The sequence below is a fragment of the Lynx canadensis genome, chromosome C2 (genome assembly GCF_007474595.2).
Source record: "Lynx canadensis isolate LIC74 chromosome C2, mLynCan4.pri.v2, whole genome shotgun sequence".
Lineage (NCBI taxonomy): Eukaryota > Metazoa > Chordata > Mammalia > Carnivora > Felidae > Lynx > Lynx canadensis.
Genome location: NC_044311.2, coordinates 86935061 through 86951925, shown reverse-complemented (window position 1 = coordinate 86951925; position 16865 = coordinate 86935061). Strand labels below are relative to the sequence as shown.

Genomic DNA, 16865 nt, shown 5'->3' with positions numbered 1-16865 from the left:
TATCCCTATCCCCAGTGTATTTATTTTGGCTTTTATCACCAATTAGCTTTTGGCTATCTTTGAATTTCATATAAATGGAATCATATAGTGTGCACTTTTTTGTGTCCGGTTTTCTTCACACAATGTTGTATATATAAGATTCATCTTTCATATAATTCATTCTTTTTTATTATTCCATTATATGGAATTATATTACAATTTATTCTACTTGTTGATGGACATTTAAATTATTTCCAATTTTTACCTATTATAGATAATGCCACTATAAATATTCTTATATATGTCTTTTGGAAAACCTATGCACTAATTTTTCTAGGGAATATACCTAGGAGGGGGATTGCTGGGTCATAGGGTAGGTGGATATTTAATTCTAGTAAATGATATTGTTAGTAGCCCAAAGTGGTCCTGCCAGTTTGCACCTCCCAGCAACAGTGTGTGAGTTCCAGTTACTTCCCATTCTCACCAACATTTTTAATTTTAGGCATTCCAGTGGTTTAGTAGTTTCTCATTGTGGTTTCAATTTGAATTTTCTTGATGAGTAAGCACTTTTTGTACACTTACCCGGCCATTTGGAATTCTTTTTTTGAGAAGTTCCTGCTCAAGTCATTTGCTCAGTTTTTATTGGTTCTTTCTTACTGATTTGTGGGAGTTCTTTATAACTCCCAGACATGACACCTTGGTCAGATGTATGTATTATGAATGTTTCCTCTCGTCTGTGCCTTGCTTTTCTGCTGATGATGATACCTTTTGATGAAGAGAAGTTCTTGATTTTAATTAAGTCCCATTTATCAATCTTTTCCTTTACGGTCACTGCTTTTTGTTGCCCACTTCCAACGGCATTTGATTTACCTGTGCTGTTTTTATGCCTCTTCTCCCACAACCGTGAGATCCCTGAGGGCAGAGGCTGTATCTTACTCTGTTCTGTATACCCAGAACCTACCATAGAGCCTAGAACTTGGTAGGAGTTCAGGAATCACTTGGTTAATGAATTAATTCATCCACCAGACCAAGTAACACGCATAGTCTCTGTGCACAGATTTTACTTCTAATGATGAAAACAAATAATCCTGAGAAAACCGTTGATGCATGTATATGAGAAGGGATAATTGTAACAGACTATTACATTTTTTTAAAACTACATACGAGCTGCTTTCTATGTATGCAGATGTACATGTGCCTGAAGACAAGCTGGTAAATAACTATTGGAAAGTTCATTAAATAGAACCAGTTTTCATTTTCACTGCAAAAGGGAACCATTTAGAACCTAAATGAATTCTTGTGTCTTTCCAGAGAACTGAATTTTGATAAAAGATACTAGGCTGGGTATTCACAAAGCTTTATAGTAAGAAGAAACATTTATTCACCTTATACAACACATTTACAAACTATCTCATTAGATCTTTACAACAGACTTACAGCAAATAAAATACATGTTAGGTTAGCTTTATTATGCAGATGAAGAGATTCTAGAGCAGAGGAATTTGACTTGCTCAGAGTTAACAGTGAATGAGATTGGGGAAATGATCCTGTTATCTGACTGTACACTCTACACAATTCCACACACTTCATGCTTGAGTTTTTTTGTTTTTTTTTTTTTTTGCCCCCAACCCAGATTCCAACCATCTTAAAGTATTTCTTCTTAGAGGCGGTACTGTGGTGCTTGGGCACCTAAGGGACCTGGGTCTCAATTCCTGTCACAAATACCTATTAGCTATGTGAACTTGAGTGGTTTACAGAGCCCCAGTAATAATCTGGGCCTCAGTTTTTCATTTATGAAACGATGCCTACCTTGTAAGTTTATTTTGAACATTAAATAAAATGTGAGATGCCTAGAATGAGTTAGTCCCCTACCGCTGTTCTTGGATCTCAGCTTAGCAAAAGGATTTTATATGCATTATCTGTTAGAAACCTGTTACTTGGGCCATTAGAGTGATCTGATGGCTAACTGCCAGATCTCGCTCAGATTTTTAGAAGGGGTCTCTGTTCCCAACTCAATGGCTTATCTAAGAGCTGACACTCTCATATGGGAATCATTAAAATGGTGCTTGTGGAGCAAAGGGAAGTGATGGAATTTGGCTTTAACCCCTGAAAGAAAGTACCAGACTTCTTTGGGGCTTATGATAGCAGCTGTAGGTTTTTGTTCCTTAGGGTAAATGTGTCACACTTCAATGATTAGTCTTACCAATAAGATACTTCTTTTAGAAACGGCATACTTGCAACAGTTTTACTTAGTAAGGCCAGCTTTAGTTCAATTCTTCACGTCCCTGTAGGAAGCCTCTATGGTAACGGAGGCCTGGACATGGCCACAAAAGAACTACAGCATTACCTTTTTACCGATGTGTTAATAATCTTAGAATTTGGCTCCACTGGAGACACACCTACTAGTTACCACTTTGGTGGTGACATTTCTAGGGAGAAGCAGATGGGAGTCTAGGAAAGGCACACATTAAGAACGGGGCTTGGGTGGGAAAATAATTTGCCTAATGCCATAAACCAAGACTGAAAGGCTTAGGAGAACAGGAGAGACAGATGTTCCATTCTAAGGAATATTGGGGGGTCTGGAGGTGGGGTCTGAGCAAGGAATAGAGGAAGCCGAGAGCATGGAATTCACTGGCAGAGGGAAGGGAAAAAGATGATGACCATCAGGCCAGTCTTCCCCAAATAAAAGTGACAGACTGTCAGCTTCCTTGTGGGTGGGCTCCGACCTCAACTGACAGCTGACTAAACAGGAGAGCACATTCCCTTAATTGGAGGGAGAGAAAAAGGAAGATAGATGTTGAAAGAATTGCCATTCATACCAGTCCACTGAAGAGGAAGTATTGTTTTTCTTTTTATTTCATTAGTATACAAATATTACAAACGTCAACCCACTCCAATTAGGCTTCCGTTTCCAACACCACACTGAGATTGTTCTTGGTCTCCTCAATGACTTTTTGCATCTAATAAACACTTCCCCGTCCTTTTTACTTGAGCCTGAGACAGAATTAGACCTAGTTGGCCTCTAGAGCCTTTTTGAAATTCTTGCTCTTCACTCCTTTGACACCTCACTCTGGTGTTTCTCTTCTCTCACTGGCTGCATCCCCTCGATTGGGCCTCTTTCTGTTGGGTGATCTCCAGACCTGGATTCTGGACCCTCTGCTTCAACTTTGTCCCTAGGTGACCTCACTCTTTCTCATGGGACTAATAAACTCTGTAATGCTGATGGTTTTTCAGATCTCTAATTCCAGTCCACCTCTCCTCCAAGCTTCGCGCTCACATGTCCAACTTCCTGTACTACACCTACCCTTGGAAGTATCACAGTGAACACGTCCAAAATGATCTCTCCCCCGACCAAACCTGCCTGATCATATCTTCCTGCCTCAGTAACGACACCGCTACCTACTCCCTGCCGGAAACTCATGATTGATTTCGCTTTTCTTTGTTCCTCCACATCTAATCCGACAGGAAGTCTTTCCATTTCTACTTTCATGATGCATCTCTAATCTATACACTACTTCCCAGTTCCACTCTCACTCTTTGGTCCAGGCGACCTCTGTTCTGCTGTTTGATCACTGCGACAGTCTCTGTTCTTGCTCTCTTCCAACTCACTGTCCACATGATAATGTCTTCTCATTACACCTGGAACATGATCTGGGCTCCTTACCAGGGCCTACTAAGGCCTTATATGACCTGGCTCCTGCGTGTTTTAGGCCACTCCCTTTGCTCACTACACACCAGACCCATTTGCCTTCTCTCGATACCTCAAGTACATCCTGTTCCCCAGCTCTTCAAGTTGTTGTTCTGCTTGGAGGTTCCGCTCCTACTCTTGGCATGGCCACTTTCGCTGCATCCTTTGGGTCCCAGCCTAAATGTTAACTCCCCAACATCTTATTTAAAGCAGAATTCTCTATCTGCTTTTCTATTTTTTTCACAGTATTTGAATCAAACCTTTGTCTTTAAATTTGTGTATTGTCTGTATTCATTGAAAATACGTTCCTTGAGGACAGGGCTGTGCTTGTTGTGCTCATCCCCATATTTCTATTATTTGGCACATAGTGGGATCAGTTAAGAATAAGTATCCTGTGGCTGGAGGAATGGGAGAGACCCCCTCTCAGTCCAATTTAATATTTAGGTCCAACCCTTGGCTGACCCATGTGGCCAGGGAGACCTAGTCTTGGAAGAAGATGGCAAGTCCCATCAGGATAGGTTGCTGAAGTGTGGGGATGAGGAATAGTTCCTTAAGAGCAAGAGGCAGGGGCACCTGGGTGGCTCAGTTGGTTAAGCGACTCACTTCAGCTCAGGTCATGATCTTGCAGTTGGTGAGTTCGAGCCCCGCGTCAGGCTCTGTGCTGCCAGCTCAGAGCCTGGAGCCTACTTCAGATTTTGTGTCTCCCTCTCTCTCTGCCCCTCCCCTGCTCACACTCTATGTCTGTCTGTCAATAATAAATGTTAAAGAAAAAAAAAAAAAAAGAGCAAGAGGCATAGCACAAACTGGTTTCTGGGGTTACCATGAGCTAGTCAGTGACCTCAATTTCTATGATATAATACAATCATATCTCCTGGCTTTTCCCCCATTAATTTAGTAATTCTGTTTTTCCTTTACTTGTTTAAACTGAGTCCTTAATCACTATTCCTGCTCTGAAAGATTACATGCTTGAATTGCCCAAATATCGAGTTATAGGATCCTACTTTCCTAAAAGGCTAGCTCACCCAAAGATTTCATGACAATTTCACTAACATTTATACAGCACTTACCATAAAGTTTCGACATACTATTAAAAGAGAAGCTAGCAAACATTATCCTTGACAATGCGACTATGAACTAACCTCTGTCAATAAATACTTCAGGATCCTAAACATGAAAATATGAGGGCAAGCTTTGAATCCTGAATGATATTAATTAAAAGTAATATCTAGAGAGAGTCGTCTCTCACAAAAACAGTAACAAAAAACTAATACTGAAAAGTTTTTGATTTTATTTCCAAGATCAAATATTACAACAGGACATTTACATGTATTTATAAAAAAATGCAGCAGTTGAATTTATAGATCAGAGGTTTCCTTGAGTTTGGTCCCTCTCTCAGCACAGTGAGCTGATGTCTTCAAAAGACTGATCGTCCCACTCCCCTCCCGCCCCCACCCCAAATGTCCCACCCCACCCGCCCCGTTCAAGTTGCAGTACCAATATAAAGCAACTGGGTACAACACAGCAATATTCACAATTTGGTACAGCCAAAACCAGAGGATCACCAACTGAAAGACCCCCATTTTGGAAATTATTTACCTATAGACTATGTGTATCTATAGATACATCACACCCAGTTATCTAAGATTTCCCTGGTTTTAGAGCAAGTGGAAGTTCCATGGAGTCTTAGCCAGCAGTCACAGCTCTGCTTTATCTAATGGCATGTTTTTTTTCCTCCTCCAAGTTTAGATTTGCTATCGCCTCCATGTGTCTTCAAATTTAAGGCTTTCCCTAGCACCTTAATTATCACTTGCTAGATGTACAGGAGGGTCTCTAATGTGTCGTGAACAAAACAATTTAGTGGATGATCCAGTTGCCCCCTTGCTCACTGGTCCCGAACCCTTCTTCCCACTTTTGAGAAGAGCTGCAGAAACAAATATCTCCTAGCACCATGGGATTAAAAACCCAGAACACAGAGAACTCTATGTGCCTTTTAAGGAGCACTTGCCAGAAACGCTACAATAGGAGCACTGTCTCTGTCCATTATCTTCTTGGATTCAATAACAAAGTTACACTACAGATTAAATTTAGAGCCTGTCCTGCATTAAAAATGCAAATCTCACTAAGACCACCACTTTGTCCAGAATAAGGATTCCCAGGGAATCTCTAAATACTCTTAGGAACTGCTTGAGAAACACTTTAAAGCAAACACCCCAAGCTGACCTCACTCAAGTCCCCAACCCACCCCCATCCCTATTCCCCAAACAAATTTCATTCCTTGATTAACCTCTCTGAATAAGATGGGAAGTGAGGTTTGGGAAATGATGTGAAAAATGTTTAAAAAACACAATTAGTGAAGACATGCCAGAATTGGGACATCCCAGATGATTCAAAACGCATTATTCAAACTGAACTCATACAAAGCATGCACAGAGCCTACAAACACTCCTGAGAGTATTCATGGAACAATCAATACCTACTCGAAAAAGGACTTTTCTTAAAGGGTTAAAAAAAAAAAAAAAGAAAGAAAGAAAGAAAGAAAGAAAGAAAAGAAAGAAGACACCAGATGCTTAGAAGTTGTTAACAATCAAAAGGAAAACCATTCTAGAAAAGATTTTTAAAGGAGTGAAAAAACTGTATATAAAAGATTCATGCCAAAGCTTGGATGAAAGCCCCTCAAAGTCTAAGTATCATGTTAGCATCAACTGGTACTCATTTCTCTATATCTAAGACTAGAGGATTATATCATAGCTTTACCGTCTGTTTCCCAGCAAGAGTTTTAAACAGGCTTTCCAAAATTGAAGGGATAAACGTAAAAAGTAACAAGGCCCAAGGCCCAAGTCCCAAAATGGGTAAGATAAACAGCCCCTACTACAAGCTTGCTACACTCCTTAACTAAAAAGTGGAGGTCACATACTACTTTCATTCTAATTAGCAGGTAAAAGGGGATTTTCTGGTGGCAATGGTAACTTCATGTGAGGTTTAATTTACAGGGCAATAAATCATCAAAAAGTTATTAAGAACATATGATTAGGGTAAAAAACCTATTTATATTTTGAATCACATAATTTATTGATATTTTCCATTATTAAGAACACAGAAGCTCCAAGAAAAACATACCATAAAACCATTTTGTTGAAAACATTCAGATACCCAGTTGAGCATCAGCATTCCAAAGTCATTAACTTGAAATAGAACCTGGTAACATGTACTCTTCTAAAGCTAGCAAGCTTGACAAAAGGGGAAAAAAAAGCAGAATGGCAGGGAACAGTTCCAGATCAAGAATCTATCCCTTATTAGTTAAGATGCTCATACTGAGTCTATGAAAAAAGCAAATAAAAGATTTTAAGAAGGGGAGAATTCAATTCCAGGTCAGAATTTATCCAATGATTTGAAATGTCTCCCATTTTATTTATTTACATCTAATAAATGAATGATTCGTGGTAGCCCAGTTAGATTAATAACTTTTTTTGATGCAGATAAAATTTTTCACGTTCAGTCCAGCGTAGTTTGACTATTCTTCCTATTTGAAGACTCAAGTGACCCTGTAAAAGAGAAAATCTCAGGGCATTTTGGTCTGTATATAGGAAATACCAAACAACCAAAACTTGCTATTTGTTGCCACAGAATTAAGTATAAGAAGGCAACTTCTCGTATTAAGACATTAATGTGGGATTGTTTAGGCAAAACACTACCATTGGTATTTGTATCTCTAATCCAAGTAAATCTGGTCATCTCTTGAAAATACTTTTCAGAAATGCTAAATTGTTTTACTGAAGTAGTTCATATTGGATTGCCCACCTCTGCTTTGAGATCATATGGTAAATAAAGGCTTGAATCAAAAATTACCATGTTTATGAGAATGACTGAGATTCTAAGCAGTACAGAACATTCTGTAGGACAAAGAAGGGAGGAAGGGTATCATGGAGCTAGCCGTTCTATATACGGAATAAGAGAATTCTTAGGTGCAGAGAGAAAATGAGCTATAAAACCATTTGCTTCAAATTCTTCCCTTATAAATTTATGAAAAATTAAAAATGTTATACATTGAAACTTAGAAATGGAACTTCTTAAACATAGCTAATTTCATTAAAAGTCATGACTAATTTTCAGAAAATGGAATCCAAAAAATTGAGAATAGAGAATGGAAAAGTAAAAGAGAAGGTAGGATAAAAAGACTTTCTAATTCACGGCCTCATAGTCACATCCAATAATTTAGTCACAAGTTCACTTCATGGGAAAACGATCAAAGTCATCATAATCTCTATAAAAAAATATTCTTGATTCTAAACTGTCTCTCTAGCAGAACTGACACACGGTTGAGTCAAAGACCAAAATAACCAGCACTGAAATACCAAATTTCTACATAACAAGCGAAATCAAGATAGTGCCTTGGTATTCTCTGTTGGTTATTTTCTGTACTAAACATTCTTGCCACTAATCTAAACTGTGTACAATGCAATACTAAGTGTCAAGGCAAGACAATAATTGATATGCTATGCAAGGCAAATCAATGAAGTTGAATATTCATAGGACACAGCTGTCTTCAAGTAGCCTTTTCATCAAGGCTTGTATTACTGGGAAACTGCCATGTTCATCAGTAGGGTTGGTTCTTCCTATCTCATTTAATTTTACACAAGCCATCACTTATTCAGCAACCTGCATCCCATGATTTACTATTGAGTAGTTAAGTGAAAGAGGGCCAGACTGACAGAGAGAGAGAGAGAGAGAGAGAGAGAGAGAGAGAGAGAATATGAACAACATAACAGAGATGCACTCTTGTGGGATAAGAAATATTTTTAAAAGTTGGTCTAATTAGATCTTGAAAAAGTTGTTTCTGCTAAAACCAAGTGTAAATTTTACAACTTAGTCAAATCAATTTCCTAACAATTGCTCATCCAGTAAAGTGCTTTAAGCACACAGGTAAAATAAAATTTAATTCTGGTGTCAGTGAAATATTTGGTTCTCATTAATTACATTTTAGTCCTACTTAACACTGATTCAAAACACAGCATGAAGTTTTTAAAATTGATGAATTGTGTTTAAAAGATCATTACTAGGTCTAGAACTATGATACTCTCCTTTTTGGAGATTTTGGTCACACAGTGAGGTTAGATGAAGTTACTGGGAAATCTGGACACAGAAAAAAAGCGAAAGAACTGATTAACAAGTAAACTTTTAATTAGCCTAGGGATAATATGTAATAAAGAGGAGAAACTAGAAGCATAAAAGTTTAGAGTGGAAAGGACTTCAGAGATAATCTCATTCGGTGGTCTACAATCTGTGGGTTCCTAGAGTTTTTGCAAAGGGTCTGCAATTTCATATGCACATTTTCTCCAGCTATGGTCTTAATGTTATTAATATGTAACCCCACAATTCCCCACCCCTGCCAAACTTGAATTAAGTCCTTTAACGTGAAAAAACAGAACTACTGATCCAGTCCAATTCTCTATTAGTATAGCAGAGCTGTTACCCGAGTGCACTCATGCCTACATACAGTGCCCCTCTATATATTTCATTCGTACTTGGGTAGAGAAATTAAATCTTTCCTTCACTTTCCAGCTGCTAGTGGCTCCCTCTGGTATTTTCCTAAGTGTCCAAGTGACATCCTTGCTAGCTAAAATCTTTAGTCCTAGGATCAATAATCCTTTCCTACTTGGGTGCTGGATATACACTACCAATAAACGTTGTGCCCTAAGTCTAGCAGTTACAAAAGGTGGAGCTAAAGAATACAGGTGAGTCAAAAACTCTGAGCTACAGAGTTTGCCACTTTTCAGTTTTAGTTTTCTGTGGCCTTTCCTAACGAAAGCCTACACAAGTCTTTCCCTTTTCTAAAGTTTTATTGTAATTATAGTTCAGCCCCAGAAAGGTAAACATTTACACGTTCTTCAATTATCTCATGTGTAGTGTGTCTTTCCAACTGGATAAAACAGGAAGAAACCAGGTATTAGACTTCAAGACATTTCCAACTTTGATTAAGGACTCAATAACTATTTGTTGACTTCTAGAGTCAAGGAAGTAGAATTTTATAGAAGATTTAAAAATATACACATAGCTCAATTTAGGTATGGATGGGACAAAGAAAACTGTATCTTTTCCAAAAAATGGTTTAAAAAAGATAAAATTATTTTTTAGCCTTTCCATCTATTCTTGGCAAATAATGCCACATATTTTCCTTTCACATTTTTATCAGTGCATCGTTTTAAAGAGGAATAATCAGTCCCTCAAAACAGTGGTGTAAATAAGAATTTACAGGCATAGTGCAAATCCCACAAGCTTTAAAAGGAAACAAACCAAACGATAATCTACAGAGCCAAACACAGGAAGAGAACCTTTTGGGTAAATTGATTCCCCTGTTGTGGGCGACTACAGCAAGGGAGTAAAAAAAGCATGGACTCTGGATGCCTATTTTGATTTTGCCAATTACTAGCTGTGACATCCTGAGCGGGTTCTATGAACTTCACTTTCTTCCTGCCTACAAAATGGGGAAAGTGTGTATTTTGTAGAGTTCTTAAGAAGATTAAAGGAGAAAATGCACATAAAGTACCTAGCACATGCTAGTTACTCAGAATTAGTTCCGCATTCTTCCCTCTGTTCTTTCTTTGGCTGTTCTTTCTCTTCTCTGGTTCCTTTCTAAATCAAATTCAAAAAATGCTTCCTGTCACTTTTTTCCCCACTAATTTTCATTCCATCTCCCCATCTTTGTTTCTTGTCCCTCTCAAAGTCTATCTTGTCCTTTTCCTCCCCATCTTTTCTTTTGAGCTGTTTCCAATACCTATAAGGAATGACTATTTTTAACTAATCTTACTAGCTTCATTTAATCTATTCAGTAAAATCTTTCCTCCAAAGAGCAAAGGAATTTGCAGAGCAAAGAAGACAAACTGGAGGAAGCATACTCCTTTAGTGAATTGAGTTCATGAGCGAAGCAGTACTCCTTTTTATACTTACTCTTCCCATGTATAATCCATAATCCCTCCCCCATGGGCTTCTATATCAAGCCCAGGATAATTACACTTCTGCCTCAAAATAAAATAAAATCCTCTACATCTTGTACTCTAAAAACACCAACTGTATCTAAGTTGGATCAGTATCTCATGCCCTAAGTCTTTGATATGCTTACTTAAATCACTTTATATTTACTCGGTCATCTCACAGTTATCCAAGTTGAAAAAGTCACTTTGGTTTCTCATAAATGGATATGCCACGGCTGACCTCATCAAAAAGAACTACATCCTATCATTAATGAGCATGTCTCGGATTCTTGAGATACGTTTTATAGAGAAGTTAGTAGGTAAAAGAATGAAACAGAGTCCCACAGGGAAAATTCTTGACTTCACATTTTTGACAGATTTGGACTTTAGCTGTGACTTTGCTGAGAGTGGAGATGGGTGCCAACACAGCACCAAAGCTGGGCATACCCTCAGTTCTTACCCTGTGCCTCCCTGAATTTTTAATTTCTGACTTTGTCTACTACCGATAATTTTTAAACCTTCTACTGCACCTTTGCTAGTATATAGCTCTATTCCTCAGATAGCAAGTATATTATCCAAGTTCAGAGATACAATTGAGGAATTAACATGAAAACCATGTTTCCTCAATAAATGAGAAGCTGCTAGTTAGCCTCGAGAGCCTATGAGAAAAACACCGAAATGGTATTACTCAGTCACCAATCTAAAGAGAGAACTTTGACTCAAGGTATAAATGAAATTGTAATTATATAAATATATTTATAAATATTTATACAATTATATACTTATACATAAGCACTTACACAGACTTAGAAAAAAATGTAAGAACATTAATTCAAAAGGACTCACTGAAGAATAAACAGAATTTTCCATGATTTCCTTGAGGAGATACATACTCATTCTTTAGGAAGGGTCCCTCAAAATCCAACCATTAGAAACCATATTCTCTAATTGTGTACTAGCAACACAATAAGCATCTTTTTTTTAATCCCCATGTTGCCGAAAGAGTGATCTTAAAGTAGATGGAAACCTAAAGGTCTCTGAGCAATAGCAATTTATGTTCCTCAAGTAGAAGAATCAATCAATCCAAATCCCCAACTGACAAAATAGGTCCATTCTATAGAACAAGTTAAAGTTCTGATTTTGCCACCAGAATCACTACTACCCCTTCAGAGGACTCTATTTAAAGCTCAAAGTAAGAATTGAGCATATGGTGAAGGTGATAAGTCAGACAGTATTACATAGATTCAAGATGGCCTCTTCTAAATAATACTGAAAAAAGCTTTCACCAGCTAAGTCTGAATGTGGCTTTTGTCGGCAGAAGAACTCCACATCTGAAGATTACCGGTAACCTTCTCCACCTCCCTTTCTAAATGTTGTCTTATAAACTGAATTTAAAGGTCTTTGCCTTAGAGAGGCTTTCAGTTTTGATACCTTTTGCAAGAAAACAGTAGAGGAATTAAGCTCATTCAGTCACCAGAACCTTTTAGGAATTGTTCCAACCAGGGGTAAAAAAATGAATCATTCTTTCTAAACGTAGGAACATGGTTAGCAACTCTCAGCTGCATCTTTTTCTTCCCCCCCACCCCCCCAGGACATACATAAGTATGCCTTAAAGCACATAGGACAATCAATTACCATAGTGGTTACAACCACAAGCCACTGTACTGCATGATTAATTGAACAGTTGCTCTCCTACAGATCACTTGTGGACCCAAACAATGGAAGGGCCAAAGGAACTAATATGCTGTACTGGCAAAAACAGCAAGCACCTTCCTATCCCAGTCACCAAAATCACCTCACTAAACGTCCGTTCCAGGACTAGCAGGATCAATACAATTTATAAAGTAATAATGAAGAAAGCTGTTTCAGGCTAGGATATTGAAAGCCACTCCATGCTACTCACCCTATATGTAACACTCAATCTGCCAATAACACATATCATGGAAAATAATTTTAGGTGGGAACATGGGAATCCTTTGAAAAAAATTTTTAAATATAATGAACAATGATTATAAGGGATGCTTTTTCCATGTAAACAAAAGCCTGAATATTTTGTTACGTGATATTTCTTACATGAACAACAAAGTGTTATAGAATTTCTTTTCTCTACCAAAAATGGGACTTACAAAAAAAAGGAGGTTGTTCTTATTCTGAATCTAGCCATTCTTTTACCAAAGGAGCCTGAGGAGTAACATTATCACTTGATCCCAAAAAAGTGCTGTGCAAGAGACCACTTATTGGAACATACATTTCCTGCAGCCAGTACTAGGAGGTCTAGTTCTTTCACTTCCATTTGGTCACCAGATTAGGTAAGAAAGAAAGAATAGTAGGAAAATGAAGAAAACAGAAGAGGAGTGAAAAAGGGGGTCGAGGGAAGAGACTGAATATAGGAGAGAGCAAGAAATAAAACAGAAGGCAGGTGACTTGCTTGCCCGACTTTGGCTCTATGGTCCTATGAGCCAAAATGCATACTTAGTGACATGGTATCTCACAGGAAAAGGGATAAAAGGGGTAAGCTGAGAGAGGTCAGGCCATGATGTTAATTTCTTTCCTGTACAAAGACAGTCTCTTGAGGACAAAGGCCTGCCTCTTGTAATGTAATGTCATAGTCCAGATGAGAGAGTTTCCTTCGAGGGAAGTTGGTGAGAAGTTCAAAACGTTCATTTGGATATCCTTTAGACTGGACATGCTTCACCAAAGCCTATGAAAAACAAGAGAAAAGACAAAGCTGTTAGATGGAAATAAAAAGAAAGAATATATTAAGGTATTAAATATCCTATGTTCATTTTTATCATGTCAGATGAGATATCTGAAGTTTAAGTTATTCTTTCACATAGCCAAAGCTTACCCTTGTGGAAGGGCCAATATAACTTTTTCGATGGGGAGATAATAAACCTGTATCCAATAATTTAGGATCATTAAGTGATACTGAAATATACAGGATTATGTTTGTTTCTCCAATAAACCCAATTTCTATTTGTAACATTACTGTCCTCTTCTTAAACATTTTATCAATTTCTTTTCTTTTCATCAGAGAAGATATGTCCTTCAGTCTACCTACAGACAATCTTGCCTCCAGTGCACTGAATCCCTTCTTGCCTTCTTAGAAACTGTGCCACTACAGAATATTCCTTTGTAAGTATCTTCAACATCTCCCTCTCTACAGATGCTTCCCATCAGACTTACGCATGTTCAGTCTTTCCTTCAATCATTTTTTTCCCTCTGGTTATTGCCCATTCTCCCACTAGCTTCAAAACCAAACCTCTCAAAACAGTGATCTATACTTGCTCTGTTCATTGTCTCATCTCCCATTCCCTTCCAAATGCTAGACCAGGGAGATAGCTCTGGGTATCAGCACCAGTGGCCACAGCCTACTGTACTCATAGTCTTGAAGAATCAGATTAACTATCTCCTGCCACAGCAAGGTATGGACACTTGATCTAAGGGCGATTCACTCATACACTAGGCTAAGCCAGTCAGACCCATTCTCTTTTCCAGGGGTTAGAAAACACAGAGGAAAGGCCCATTAGCTGTGGACTTCAGATGAAAAGGCCCTCAAGCATCACTATGATGAATCATGTACAAGCTGAGAGGTAAATAAAAACCACCAGTATAGAGAGAAGAATGGTGTGAAGCAGAAAATCACAAGAGGGAAACAAAACAAGCCCCATGAGAGAGACATAGGAAAACAATCTTGGTTCTTAACTAACCCCTTTGCAGTTTCAGCTACTAGGAAACCCAAGAGCCCTACTATAATGTTCAAAATAACCACCCCACTCCCCTTTGCTAGGTAATAACTTCAGCTGGGTTTCTATCCCATGCAGCCACTAACAGAAAATCCTTGACTGGACAGACCCTATGTAACTTGCCTAAGATAATTCAAGAAGGTAATAAAATACTTAGAATTAAGATTCACCACAGTAAGTTTTCAGTTAGGGGCCAAACTAAATACCATCTATTTCAAAGACTCATAGAGCCAATTATGCCAATTAATTCGTTTCTCTGCTTCAAGTAAACACTTCCAATTAGATATACTTACCAGCAGTTTAGCTTGCTCTGGAAGAGTGATCTGTTCCCTTTTTCCATCTGGATACCGCAACATCAACTGTGCTTTTGGTCCTAAAGAAAGGGTTTAAAAAAAAAAAAAAAAAAAGATACAACAGCTTAAGACAGAAGACTAATGTAAACAAATATATAAACCCCTCCAGTAACATTCAAGTTTTAAGTAAAGCAGGTCTAGAATGTAACTCACCATTTACATCTATGCCCTCCACTATTCCATCTGATTTTTCAGGTGACATCTCTAGTATTTCTGAATCCACGGCTGGCAATCCTTGGTGGTTTGTGGCTGTTCCAGGCTCAGTTCTGGCTGGGGGCTCAGTCAGTGGCCTTCTATTCTCCTCTTTTCTATGCCCCAAATCTTTATGGGGAGATTTTCTGGACTTGGCAAGATTCTCTATCTCCTCTTCTTCATCAGAGCCACAAACGGATATGAACTCCTCACTGCCAGAAAAAAGTTCAGATTCAGATTCTTCATCTGAGCGGCTATCCTGTTTTGTCTGTGTTGAATCAAAGTGTGTCTCTTGCAAGGAGGCTCTGATGGCAGCTTCTAGCTGGCTGTCTTCACTTGCATCTATAAGGCTCTCCTGCAAGTTGCAGTCATAAAACATGGGTGGAAAGAAAAAGAAAACAGTTAAACCCAAAAATAGATAAAGTCAAACAGGACATGAGAAATATAACAGCTTGCCAATATTATTTCCTGCTGAATGTTTCTCTTTACTAAATTTTAAGCTATTTAAGTGCAACAACTTTTGTCTTACACAGCCAAGATGGAATGTATATTTTAAAAACAAAAATAAAACTGTGCTACGACCTGCCACAACGGTGCTGCAAGCACAAGTTTTCTTTACATCAAAATTAATAAAATCAAGAAAACGGTTTATTCCTGGCCCAGAAAAATACAAGAATTAAGGTTTTAAATATAAAGCCAAACACTAGTTTTTAAAATACTCAATACAGAAAAGGATGTCTACCTTGCTCCTTATTATATTCTTCAACTAGCACTGCTCTGACACAGAGAGGATAACAACAACTCGGTAATCATCATTTTGCAAAAAATCTAACAGATCTGTAACATTCAAACCAAAATAAAACAGCATATAATAAATAGGGAAAAACAACAATTATATCTTCCCAAGCTTAATTACAATGAAGGTTTTCATTGTGATCATGAGAAAAGCAAATTCCGACAGTTTTCCACTAGGTAAAGTTCTATCACAAGTACCACTAAACTGATTAAGTTACAAAATATGGGCTTTTTTGAATGGAACTTATTTAGATCCTAACTCAAATCATTAAAAAAAATTTTATAAGTTAACAAAATTTTGTAAATTTTGTAAGCTGAACAGTAGACATCTCCTGATATTAAAGAATTGCTGTTAATTAAGGACACGTTACTGGCATTGTGATTGTGTTTCAAAAAAATAAAGAGCCTTATTTTTTTGTGGTTTTTTTTTTATTTTTTTGTTTCTTTTTTTTAAGAGTCTTTATCTTTTAAAGATACATGCCAAAGCATTAATGAATAAAAAATGAATTCTTAGATTTATTTCAAAATAATGTGAATAGGATAGAATATAAATGAAACAAGACTGGCCACATGCAATAATTACTGAAATTAGTTAATGGATACATACAGGCTCAATAAACTCCTACTTATGAATATGCTTAAAATTTTCCACAATAAAAAGGCAAAAAATATATGGGTCAATTAACAAAAAACTAAAGGAACCTCATTTTGGCTTTTGTATCATATAACAAAAAAAATTAAATCATACAGCAAAAAAAAAATAAGGAAAAAATGTTGAATAAACTTAAGGCTAAGCTACCACCAAAAAAAGGGTAAGTATGTGACCTGCAATGGCTTTGAAGTGGATTGCAGGTTCATAATAATGACGGTGCACAGCATGCAGTTTGATTTTAAAGACTGTCTAACATGGCAGACACTACAGACTTCCTATCCAATATCCATTCTCCTTTCTTTCTTTACTTACAGAATCCTAATCATGTCTACAAAAGAAAGCACACCCAGCTAAAAAATTCCATTTATCAATTTCCCTTCCAGCTAGAAAAAAAATTGTGATATGGAGCTAGAGAAGCACTTACAGAGAAATTACAGAACTCAACACACATAATAGAAAAGTCTGAAGTTAATGACTAAGTTTCCATCTTAA

General features: G+C 37.5%; 1 protein-coding gene across 1 annotated transcript in view; it reads right to left on the bottom strand.

Annotated features, from left to right (window-relative positions):
• Nucleotides 1-6006: 6006 nt before the first annotated feature.
• Nucleotides 6007-16865, bottom strand: part of UBXN7 (UBX domain protein 7) — a 59475-nt gene continuing 48616 nt past the window's right edge. Inside the window, exons 9-11 of the mRNA XM_030328642.1 lie at nt 14888-15281; nt 14675-14754; nt 6007-13336 (exon numbers count right to left, since the gene is read on the bottom strand). Coding sequence (XP_030184502.1) covers nt 13175-13336; nt 14675-14754; nt 14888-15281 — 636 coding nt within the window. The 3' untranslated portion in view covers nt 6007-13174. The remainder of the gene's footprint in view (nt 13337-14674; nt 14755-14887; nt 15282-16865) is intronic.